The sequence below is a fragment of the Podarcis cretensis genome (assembly GCF_951804945.1).
Source record: "Podarcis cretensis genome assembly, chromosome: 2".
NCBI lineage: Eukaryota > Metazoa > Chordata > Lepidosauria > Squamata > Lacertidae > Podarcis > Podarcis cretensis.
In genome coordinates, this window is record NC_137171.1 from 1,980,149 (window position 1) to 1,991,549 (window position 11,401).

General features: G+C 45.2%; 1 protein-coding gene and 1 long non-coding RNA gene across 7 annotated transcripts in view; both read left to right on the forward strand.

Moving 5' to 3' along the window:
• The window catches only part of HDAC7 (histone deacetylase 7), a 194,053-nt gene extending 185,925 nt beyond the window's left edge, over positions 1 to 8,128 (forward strand). For all 6 annotated transcript variants that reach the window (XM_079967811.1, XM_079967813.1, XM_079967814.1 and 3 more), the window contains 3 exons: positions 5,493 to 5,577; positions 6,051 to 6,183; positions 7,095 to 8,128. In XM_079967811.1, coding sequence (XP_079823937.1) covers positions 5,493 to 5,577; positions 6,051 to 6,183; positions 7,095 to 7,137 — 261 coding nt within the window. In that variant the 3' untranslated portion in view covers positions 7,138 to 8,128. The remainder of the gene's footprint in view (positions 1 to 5,492; positions 5,578 to 6,050; positions 6,184 to 7,094) is intronic.
• A 1,904-nt stretch (positions 8,129 to 10,032) lies between these two features.
• Positions 10,033 to 11,401, forward strand: part of LOC307211344 — a 45,294-nt gene continuing 43,925 nt past the window's right edge. Inside the window, exon 1 of the long non-coding RNA XR_013836385.1 lies at positions 10,033 to 10,338. This is a non-coding gene — a long non-coding RNA (uncharacterized lncRNA). The remainder of the gene's footprint in view (positions 10,339 to 11,401) is intronic.

The window sequence follows — 11,401 nt, forward strand, 5'->3', positions numbered from 1 at the left end:
AATCCCTTCCACCAACCGGTCCCCTCTATTCATATTCAAGAGCACCTCCAGAACCGATATAAATAACAAAGGGGAAATGGGGCAGCCTTGTCGTGTTCCTTTTTCAATTTTAAACTCTTCTGTAACCACATTGTTTACTATCAATTTAGCCTTTTGTTCTGAATATATTGCATCAATCCCATTCTCAAAACCCCGACCCACCCCCATTTCTTTTAAGTTTCCCTTCATAAATTTCCAAGAGATATTATCAAAGGCTTTCTCCGCGTCTATGAAAATTAGCACTGCTTTTGTATTTATGTCTGTTTGCAAAAGTTCCAAGATGTCAATAATGTTCCTTGTATTAGCAAACATGTGTCTACCTGGGAGAAAGCCTGCCTGGTCTTTGTGAATTACTTCATTTAAAACTTTTTTAAGTCTACTTGCCAGGACATCTGCAAATATTTTGTAATCCACATTTAAAAGGGAGATGGGACGGTAGTTCTTGAGTTGTGTCTTTTCAGAATCCGATTTAGGTATCAATGTGATGAATGCTTCCTTCCACGAATCAGGCGCCCTCCTCCCCTCCATAATTTCATTGCTAACCTCCATCAGTGGTTGTATCAAGTAGTCTTTTAATGTCTTATAATACTTGGAGGTTAGCCCATCTGGCCCTGGAGATTTGCCCAATTTCATGTTCTGAATGGCTTTTTCAATCTCTTGGCGTGTTATTTTACTGTTCAGGAGTGATCTATTTTCTTGTGACAGTTTTTTAAGTCCATTTTTCTCCAAAAATTGTTTAATCTCAACCTCATCCTGCGGCCCTTGAGTATATAATTTTTTGAAATATTTCTGAAAACACTTTCTGATCTCCGTGGGGTTCTGAATGTTTCTTCCTTCAATTTCCAAATTTGTAACTGTATTTAATTTTTGTCTCTTCTTCAACTGCCAAGCTAGCAGTTTCCCACATTTATTTGCCGATTCAAAAGTTTTTTGTTTCATTAATTTAATCTTCCACTCTATTTCCTGATTTATCAGTTTAGAATATTGTGCTTGATGGAGTTTGATTTCTCTCAAGATCGGCTGTGACTTCGGGTTTAATCTTAACTTCTTCTCTAGTTCTTTTATTTTCTCCAAAATCTTATCTTTTCTGTCGTTTTGTATCCTCTTCCTTACAGCATTCTGTTGTATCAAGAACCCCCTCATCACAGCTTTACTTGCGTCCCAAATAATTCTTTTTTCCACCGTAGTGTTCATATTTATCTCAAAGTAGTCCTTCAAAGCTTTCTGGGCCTTCTTAATAGTCTCCTGATCTCTGAACAAATTGTCATTCATCTTCCATCTAAAGGAGCCGGTTGGTAATAGTATCATGTCCATTTTCAGTGCATTATGGTCGGAGCAGGTTTTTGGGCAGATTTCCACCTTTCTGACCTTGGGTGCCAGACCTCTAGTTATCCATATTTGGTCGATTCTTGTCCAAGTCAGCTGGGCTTCAGAGAAAAATGTTCCTTCTTTTCCCAAGGGGTTCTTCGTTCTCCAAATGTCAATCCAGTCCATATTGTCTGTCAATTCAAAAAAGGTCTTTGGTAGTCTGCCGTCTTTTGTGAGATTTTGGCTTTGTGACTTATCCATGTTAGTTGATACGACCCCGTTCATGTCTCCCATCATAATGATGTTGTCATAGTCCAGATAGTCCAGCATGGTCTCATGCAACTTCTTGAAAAATTCCGATTTCCCTTCATTTGGTGCATAAATTCCTAATATCAGAATCTTTTCTCCTTGATGTTGTATTTCGATTGCCAGAATTCTTCCATGTTCATCTTTAAATAAAAAATTAGGTAACAGGCTCTCTTTTGCATATATCACCACGCCTCTCTTCTTTACTTTGTCTGAAGATATAAATTCCTGGCCAAGTCTTTTGTTTATTAATACTTTTCTGTGGAGCCTAGTCACATGTGTTTCTTGTAAGCAAATAATGTCCAGTTGTTCCTTTTTTAATATATGAAAAATTTTCCTCCTTTTTTCCGGGATGTTGCAGCCATTTATATTCCAGCTCAAAAGTTGCAGAGACAGCCTGAATAAATCTGGTTATTTTTCTAGGGGTGGTACCTTGTTCGCTGGATCTTCAGGATCCGAGGGTGCAGGCACCCCTGGTGCTCCAGGCCCCGAAGGTAGTTCAAGTCCTTTTTGAAGGTCCTCTCCGTAGGCGATCAGAAACTTATCTCTATCTTCCAGTGTTCTGATTTTAATCTTCTTCCCTCTAAAAGTGAAAGATAATCCTTGAGGAAAATCCCACCTGAAGATGATTGAGTTGCTCCTCAACAGTCTTACTAGTTCCAAATAATCAGATCTAAGGTCCAACAGTTGTTTAGGAATATCCTTGTAAATTTCAATTCTTTTGTCCAAAATATCCAGTGACTTTCCGTAATGCAGGCCCAAAATCTTGTCCCTTTCCTCCTTTGATCTCAATGTTATTAAACAGTCTCTGGGCTTCTCTTTCTTTATAAGTCTTCCAAGCCTGAAGGCTGATATGATTTTAAGATCTTTTTCCTCTAAGTTCCAAAACTTGGAAAATTCTTTAGTCAAAAACTCAGCTAGGTTGCCTTCTTCCACTTCTGGTACCGACCTTATCCTTAAATTGGTCTCCCTGTTCCGCAGTTCTATCATGGAAAGATAGGTCTGGTGTTCACCTACTTGTTTGCTGAGTGGTCTTACCTCTTTTTCTAAATTTCCCAGTCTTTGGCTGGTATCCTCAGCCAATTTCTGATTTTCACCTGCAGTCTCCTTCAGTTCTCCAATTGCTTGTACATTCTGTGCGACTTGTCCAGTTAATCTATTTAAACATTCTGTGTTTTGATCAATTTTAGCTGTTTGCTGATCAACTTTTTTATCCAAAGATTCCAATTTTTCAAGAATTTTCTCTAAAACAGAGCCAGTTGCTCCTGAGGCCATCTCTTCCAATTGTAATTCCTCAGTTTTTCCCTCCCCTGCCCGTGGCAGAGAAGCAGCTTCTTCCTCAGAAGTCAAAATAGGCAAAGTAGGCAAAGTAGGCACAGATGATCTACGTGCCAGAGAGGCTGCGGTTAAAGTTGTTAAAGTTGTTTGTCTGGTTCTCGGTCCCTTTTTTCTTGCACCACTCATTCCAAAGTTATCTAAGAATCAAGGTCAAGCTCAGTTGTTCCCATGAGAAAACAACGGCCCAGATGGTAACAGTCAAACAGGAGGCCGGGAAAAGGAAAGTAAAACAATGTCGCTGCTGTAAATCCCAAATCCTCTAGGGGGAGCTTAAAATGTCTTTAGGGAAGAAATCAATTCCAATAAAATTAATAAAGTCTAATTTAATGTCCAGGAACCTTCAATAAGGTAGGTTTTAGCAGAGTTAGTATTTAAAAAGCCACAGTATTTCAGACAGTGCTTACTGGTGTTCCGAAAGGTGCTTCAAAATAGCCAGTCCAAACTCCCTCAGATTGTTTCAAAGTTTAAGTTCAAGATATCCAACCCTGCAGACTGACTGCTCAGTTACTCAGGCAGTTCCAGCACCTGGGTTTTTTGCTTAAATTGTAATCCAAATGGAAGAAAGGTATCACAGTCCAAATAGAAGTCATATAATCAATTACTTAAAGTCCTTATTCTGCTTAGAAATAATTTCCACGGGTGCCCAGATCAGTTAAGTTAAAAGTTCACTCTTTGCCTCCACTCCTCCAGCTCTTTGCTTTGAAGTTCGGTGTCAGCGGAAGACGGACTTCCTATTTTTCGTCACTCCGCTTTCAGCCAAATTCAATGTTTTTAGGTCTCAAAATTTTGTAAAATCCTTATTACTCACGGATTGTTGCTTTCCGAATCAGAAGTTTTAGGAAGAAAGGTCAGCGCTCACCGGCAGCAGCAACGCGGCTTCGCTCCGTTGACTGCGGAACGACCCACAGCGCCGCAACCCCCTCCGCGATCCGGAGCCCCTTACGGGGTTCCTTCAACGTTTTGGGGGCTGCTCCTGGCGCCCGCCGGGTCCCAGGACCACAGGCTTCTGCCACCTGTGGTTTTCCAAAATGGGTCTCCGCTTCGCCGCAGCGGACGACCCGTTCTCAGCGGAGCTTCCCTCTCCCGATTAGAAGAGGGCAGCCATTGCCGTTCGCGCCGCCTCCGGAAGTCATCTAGTCCAACCCTCTGCAGTGCAGGAATCTCAGCTAAAGCATCCATGACAGGTGGCTGTCCAACCTCTGCTTAAAAACCTCCAAGGAAGGAGAGCCCACCACCTCCCAAAGGAGTCAGTTCCACTGCCACACAGCTCTTACCATCACAAAGTTCTTCCTGATGTTTAGTCAGAATCTCCTCTCTTGTAACTTGAATCCTCTGGTTGCGGAGCTGCCCTCTGGAACAGCAGAAAACAAGTTTCCTCCCTCTTCCATGGGACAGCCCTTGAGTTATTAGAATAGGGCTATCATACCACCTCTCAGTCTCTCCTTTTCCAGGCTAAGCATACACAGCTCCTTCAACCATTCCTCATAAGGCTTGGTTTCCAGACCCTTGATTATCTTGGCCCTCCTCTGAGCACATTCCAACTTCCCCCATCACACACTTTACAATACAAATGGCAGACCACCTTGCACCATACTCATTAAAACACAGTTTAAACAAGCAGGATTATTTTCTACACCTTCTACAAGGGAATGTTGCCTTCAGGCTGAAAACCCCTTGCTCTGTATGGAAAAACAGTTTTTGTAAAACAGTTGCCTGCAAGCATCCTTTTTTCTTCTCTTAGGGTTCCTCCACACTTCCTCCACATTTCTGAGCACAATTCAAAGTGTTGGTGCTGACCTTTTAAGCCCTAAACGGCCTCGGTCCAGTATACTTGAAGGAGCGTCTCCACCCCCATCGTTCTGCCTGGACACTGAGGTCCAGCGCCGAGGGCCTTCTGGTGGTTCCCTCCCTGTGAGAAGCCAAGTTACAGGGAACCAGGCAGAGGGCCTTCTTGGTAGTGGCACCCACCCTGTGGAACGCCCTCCCACCAGATGTCAAAGAGAAAAACAACTACCAGACTTTTAGAAGACATCTGAAGGCAGCCCTGTTTGGGAAGCTTTTAATGTCTAATAGACTATTGTATTTTAATATTCTGTTGGAAGCAACCCCGAGTGGCTGGGGAAACCCAGCCAGATGGGCAGGATATAAATAATATTTTTTAATTATTATTATTATTTCAATTGTCCCATGTTTTCTAGGCACGGGTCCAAGCGATTTTGCCTTGGCCCCTCTGCTTTCCCTCAGAAAACCCCTCTTTAGTGCTAAATTGGAACAATCAGCTCTCCACAGAAAACCCGATTGTCATTTCTGATTCATCACTAGACTGTGAGTTTTCCCAGGGGAAAATGGTGGGGCACACCGAGGTGTGGATAAGCCCCGAGTCCATCTCCATGCAGTTGGACATGTGGATAAAGCTCACTGGGAGGACCTGCTTGTGTGCAAACCATTCATAGCACAGTCTGAGAATGAGAGTCACATCCCAGCCTGTTTTGTTCCCACAGCTTGAGCCTCTCCCCGAGGAAACCCTGCAGCAGAAGCCCTGTGCCAACGCGGTGCGCTCCCTGGAGGCAGTGATCCGAGTACAAAGTAAGTGTGGTGAAGGCCCTTCCTTCCTGCACAGCAGGCTGGCAGGCCTGTGGGAAGGATGGACTAACAGGCAGCAGCTAGTTCTGTCATTTGCCTTTTCCTTGGTATCTCAGAGTTCAAAAGGAAAGGCTTTGCTTCCCTTTCCCTCAAGACCACAGCAGGAGAGAGAAAAGGTTAAATTCCCTTTCCATGCCTGTTCTGGTGCCATTGCAACACACCAATAGCTGCAGCTTGTTGTTTAAAAACCTGCACATGAAACGCAAAGGTGTATTTACCATCCAGTCTTGTTTGCCCTGAGTTACCATAGGCTGCCATCACAACTCAGCTGAGAGCAGCATCCTGAGGTTGTGGAGTTGGGTCAACAGGTTCTGACCCTCAAAGAAGCTCCTGTGCCCTGTGCACCATTTTAGGTGCTTGACTGAGTACTGGCCAGTGGGGACAAGCCAGGCACTGATCCTGCTCTTCTGTTTCAGGCCAGTACTGGAGCTCTGTGCGGCGCTTTGCCCCCACTGTGGCCTATTCATTCCTGGAAGCGCAACATCATGACACAGAAGAGGTGGAGACGGTGACAGCACTGGCCTCACTTTCCGTAATGGCAGAGAAAAGGTGAGTTATGCCTCCTTGGACTATGAAAGTGGTTTCATGGGTGAAAGTCGGTTTTGCAGGCAAACTGTGCACGCATGTACACATACAGCTATAAATATGGCTGCTACAACATTTAATTCAAAAGATAACCACTTGAAAGAAGGGAAAAAGCAAAATTTCCCAAATGCAAATCCTACTGGAGCTCATGTACCCTTCTGGGACATGCTGGGAATTCCATCAGACTTTTTTTTTTTTTTTTTAGGAACTGCTGAAATGCATTTGTTTGCAGGAGGAAACATTTCAAAACGGCCATCCAGTGAGGATTGCAGCATCTGTTTCAGTGGAGGCTCACACTTTGAAGAGACAGCCACCACTTTTAGAAAGAGCCAGGGTGATATATTAGATGAGAACATTTGATTTAAATCTGGGAAACTTGGGTTCATGTGCGCACTTCTCTATGAACCCACTGGGTGGCCTCACATCCAGTCTGTCTCTCAAGGTTGTGAGGACAGAATGCAAATATGGTCAATAAATAGATTGGTGGGCCCAAGTTCATGATAACTTTATTCCACACCTCCAACAAGAAACAGTCAAGGATATGCTTTGATATTTGGGGCTGGAAGTGAATTTACTCCTACTTAGGTTGTGTGTTGATCCTCAGCTGTTCACAAATTATGCAGCACAGATGATATATGCTGTCCCACCCCAACCAGGACGTCTGTTTTTGCTGCATTCTGCACCTTCTGAAGAGTCTTCAAGAATTGTCCCATAAAGTGTGTGTTGCGGCAGTCAGTCCTTGAGGTTACAAATGCGCATATGATGGTTGCCAAGTGACCTGCACAATCTCAACATTCTCCAGTAGAGAACCCTGGCTCTTTTGCCACCTATGATTTTACAAAGGTATTATCCTAACTGATTTCCTTTGCTTTTAGGCGGCAGGATGAGCCAATGGAAGAAGAGCCCATGAACCAGTGAAGGCTTGCTTCATCCTCCTACAGGAACACAGCTTCCTTTGTGGCTTCTTATTCATATCACAGCCCAGGCTCCTGCCGGCCATGCAGCCCACGTTCCCCTGGAAAACGGACTAAAAGTTCAGGCAGAGACTCTGTAGAAAGGGCCTGTGGCAGGTGGCCAGGATTAATTGGTGACTGGGAGCTGCCTCATGTGGAACTCCACAGGGCAAGCAGCGGTCGCAAACCTGAAGTCCTCTCTGGAATCGTCTTGGGTTGAAAATCTGACATCACAAAGGGCTCCCAGTGGGACACAGGGGGCTGGATGCAGAACTTGAGAGTTTGCTCTGACGTTGGGGTGGTGCCTTTTCCCCTCCAGAACCAAAGACGCCCCCCCTGCCGCCCACCACCACTTGGAAGGAGCCTGCTGAGGAGGAGCCAAGATGCTATTTCCCTTCCTTTTTCTAAGCAAGACATCGTTACCTTATGCCAGGATGCCCCATCATCACAGGAGCTGGGTTTTGCAAGGGGAGAATTTTCAGAAGAAGACATTTGGATGTCAAACAGCTCCTGTTAACCACTGTTCCAAACTTACCCTTTTTGTCTAGGACCTTCCTAAGTTGCACTATATACAGATCATACAGACACACACTTTGTCTACCTTCCATAGAACTTTGTGGGGAGCAATTGCACCTCCTTGTGGACTCAAAGCCCTTGGTCCACTGTTTCACCATCATCAAGGCGCTATGTAAATACACAACCCTATGGTGCTTGCAGCTGGTTTGTTTTTCCCTGATTCGTGAAAACAAGCAGCCTTATTCCAAAAAGCAAACTTGGGGTGGGGGTAGAATGGAAAACATGAGTGAGGAATTTGTCCTCTGTTATCCCAACCAATATGCAGACTTTGGATTCTTGTAAATCTAATTTGTTTGGGGTTTTTTTCCATGTTCCTTTTGTTTGTTTGAAAGACACAGGCTTCTAGTCCTTATGTTTTAAAATGTGCAGGTGCTCCATTATTCAGATGAGCAGTGTTTCTGTTCCACATAGCTGCTTTATGGTTTTATGGGATGGTAGATAATTCTCACCTGTAAAGGGCTGCTACTGACATAGCAAACTTTCTATGAAAACAAAAAACAAAAGCACTTGTATGCAGAGAAAAGGCATGTCGTCTTCATGCACATTGACATGTGACTATTCTGCACACTTCCGTTTTGCTGTGTGTACAAGCAGTCTACGTATATTGGAAAGCTGCAGTCAGTTGGTTTTGGGCACCCATGGAAATGATCCCAATGCCATTTTTTCCTACGCTGAGGAATTTCCCTGTCCTGGAAAATTGCCCTGTTCAATGGAGCCGCAACCCATTGTCAGTGGCCAGATTTGAGAGATGGGTGGTTGCAACACTGCAGGGTGGTCTGGCTAAGGAATGGGGGTGGGGGGAGGATGCAGTGTACAGACAGACCATGTATGGAAACCATTGGATCTCAACCAACCAGTAAATTGAGCCTTTGCTGCAGCCCATGCATGTTGCTTCTTGTAGCCCAAAGCTGGACCATTCTTCCATGTGTCTGAGCTCTGCTTCCATTTCTCAAACAACGGCACAACTAGAACCAGCTACAAAAACCGTAGTCTTGTGCCACCTTAAAGCAGGGTTTCAGTCTGAGGACTGCATTTGCTCATAGGAAATCTGCCAGGGAGGCAAAAGCAGTCCAAGCAAATGGATATGATTCTTTCCTTGGTATGGTAGTCTACATTCCAACAAAAGTCAGAGGTTTCTCCATTCACACACGCCTGTCTACAGTCAGGCAAATGAGACATTACCATAGTTTATAGATGCATCCCAACCAGCGGAAAAGCACTTGAGGCAGGGCATGGAGCAATCTGGAGAGGGGTGTTGTCTGAGGAGGAGGCATGGCCTGTGGATCTGCATTTGGCCCCCAAACTGGAGGTTCAACACAGCTGCAAATGAAGTTTGTTGCGGTTTGGACTTCTTTGACTTCAGCTTCCTCCATCAAATGCATGAATGGTAATTCTCAGTTGGCAAGTGTGTATACAGATACACGTGTGAAGCAGGGGTGGTGAACCCCTTTTTGGACAGAGGGCTGCCCACAACCTTTGCCGACCCTCCAAGGGCAGCATACCAGCAGTGGGTGTGGGTAAATGTCACTGCACACAAAGGCCCCCCTCCTTGACTGATCCAATGTGTTTTGGAGCTCTGGAAAATCAAGGATCCAAAACATGCAAAGCCTCCCTGAGTACAGAAGGCTTCCCTGCTGCACACAGTTCAGGGGAAGATGCAGAGGGCGATGGAGACAAGGATGGGGAGGGAGGCTAGCACACTTGTGCCTGCTCCCCCATCATCACACATTGACAAGTCCTCCTCAAAATGCGTGAACAGGGCTGGTGGCTCCTCCACAACCTGCAGTAGGGTGACTAGGTAAAAAAAGACCCAGGGCTCCTGCATCTTTAACAGAGGTATAGAAAAGGGGATTTTGGCAGGAATATCCTTGCACAGCATTTTTATTTATAGCTGCCCTAACCAGCCCCAACAGCCATCAGGCGGCTTGCTGATAAACGGCTGTTTGTTGAAGCAGATCTGCAGAGTTGAAAGTATGAGAAATGGGCTGAGTGCTCCGTCCCAGGTGTGGTGGTGACAGTAGCAGAGCTGGTGCTGATGCTGAGGGTGGTGGCTTCTGGAGCTCTGCCCAAAAAGTGGGTAGATTTTCTTACTGAGGCTCTGGAACGCTCTTTTCCAGCAGCAGGTATTGATCAGTGGTGCCTATGGGAGTCAGCACACATCTTGCTAAAAAGGAAGGGTGCTGGGCACGGGCGTAACCAGGATTTATGTTGGGGAGCAGGTTTTGGGGGTGGGGAGAACCAAGTTATCTGCAATTCAATTGGTTAAGTAATTTTTATTTATTTACTTGATTTAGAGGGGCAGCTCTCTCTCTCTCTCTCTCTCTCTCTCTCTCTCTCTCTCACACACACACACACACACACACACACACACACCCTCCTGGCAATGCTCAAGGTGCTGAGTCCTCCATTGTGAAATCATCTTGTGCTGATCTACCTCACCTCCGGTCATAGCAGGGGCCACCACAAAGAAAGCCTTTTTGCACTGCCTAGTTTCATGGACAATGAGACGGTTTCTTCCTTCCAGGGACTGAACTTGCCTGATCGAAGCAAGACTGGGAAAGTGAGCTTCCTGGCTAGTGGAATTGGCAAGGTGATTGGGTCTCCTGGGACTTCCTAGGGCCAGACAGAGCATGCATGTGCAAATGTGCTAAACCGTTGACTCACTGATTACCAGTCTGGAATCAGACTCTCTAAGCAGGGAGAGGTCACAAGGTTTAGGTGAGTGTTTTGTTTGGGGTGGGTTGAGGTATGCCAGACCTTATTAAAGAGTCCTGCTGCTGGCTAAGTGGGAAGAGGAGAGGCTGCTTCGGCCTTTGGAGGAAGGGACGAGAGAGCTGCAACAGGAAGTCAGATGACAAGAGTGCGGAGACATTTAATTACTTCCAGACGTGGCGGTGATGTTGTTACACATATTAGGATGCAGGACTGACTCACACTCGCAGGGGTATCGGGATCGTTAGGGTGCTGGCTGCAACATGAGCCAGAAAGCCAGAATGTTAAGCACTAAAATTCCCTGATTACTAAGAAAGTCTGAGAAATGGAGCATTTTTTACACCCAGAGGTCAAACTCTCTACATCATCATAGAAGGCGCTCCAACACAAAGCCGCTTGCAGGAGGAAATGCTGGTTTATGGGAGTTCCAGGGCCCCTTTCACACACTTCACATTCCTGCCAGCCTTGGAAAATGGGATTGTTTTTCCTCATTGCACCATTATGAGATTCCAGGGTTCTGGGAAGTTGTAGCTTTGTGAGAGGCAAGCTGGGGTCCCTATGGTTCTTTGGGGGGGTCATGTCTTTGAGCATGAACCTGTGGGTGAAAGGAAGATGCAAATAGTTGATCTCTATTAACAATTGTGACTGTGGACCCAGGGTGCTATTATTTATTACAGTGGTACCTCAGGTTAAGAATTTATTTTGTTCTGCAGATTCATTCTTAACCTGAAACTGTTCTTAACCTGAGGTACCACTTTAGCTAATGGGGCCTCCCGCTGCTGCCGCTGCACGATTTCTGTTCTCATCCTGAAGCAAAGTTCTGAACCCAAGGTACTATTTCTGGGTTAGCAGAGTCTGTAACCTGAAGCATCTGTAACCTGAAGCGTCTGTAACCCAAGGTACCACTGTATTCTTACTTACTGAGTTTATATACTGCCCTA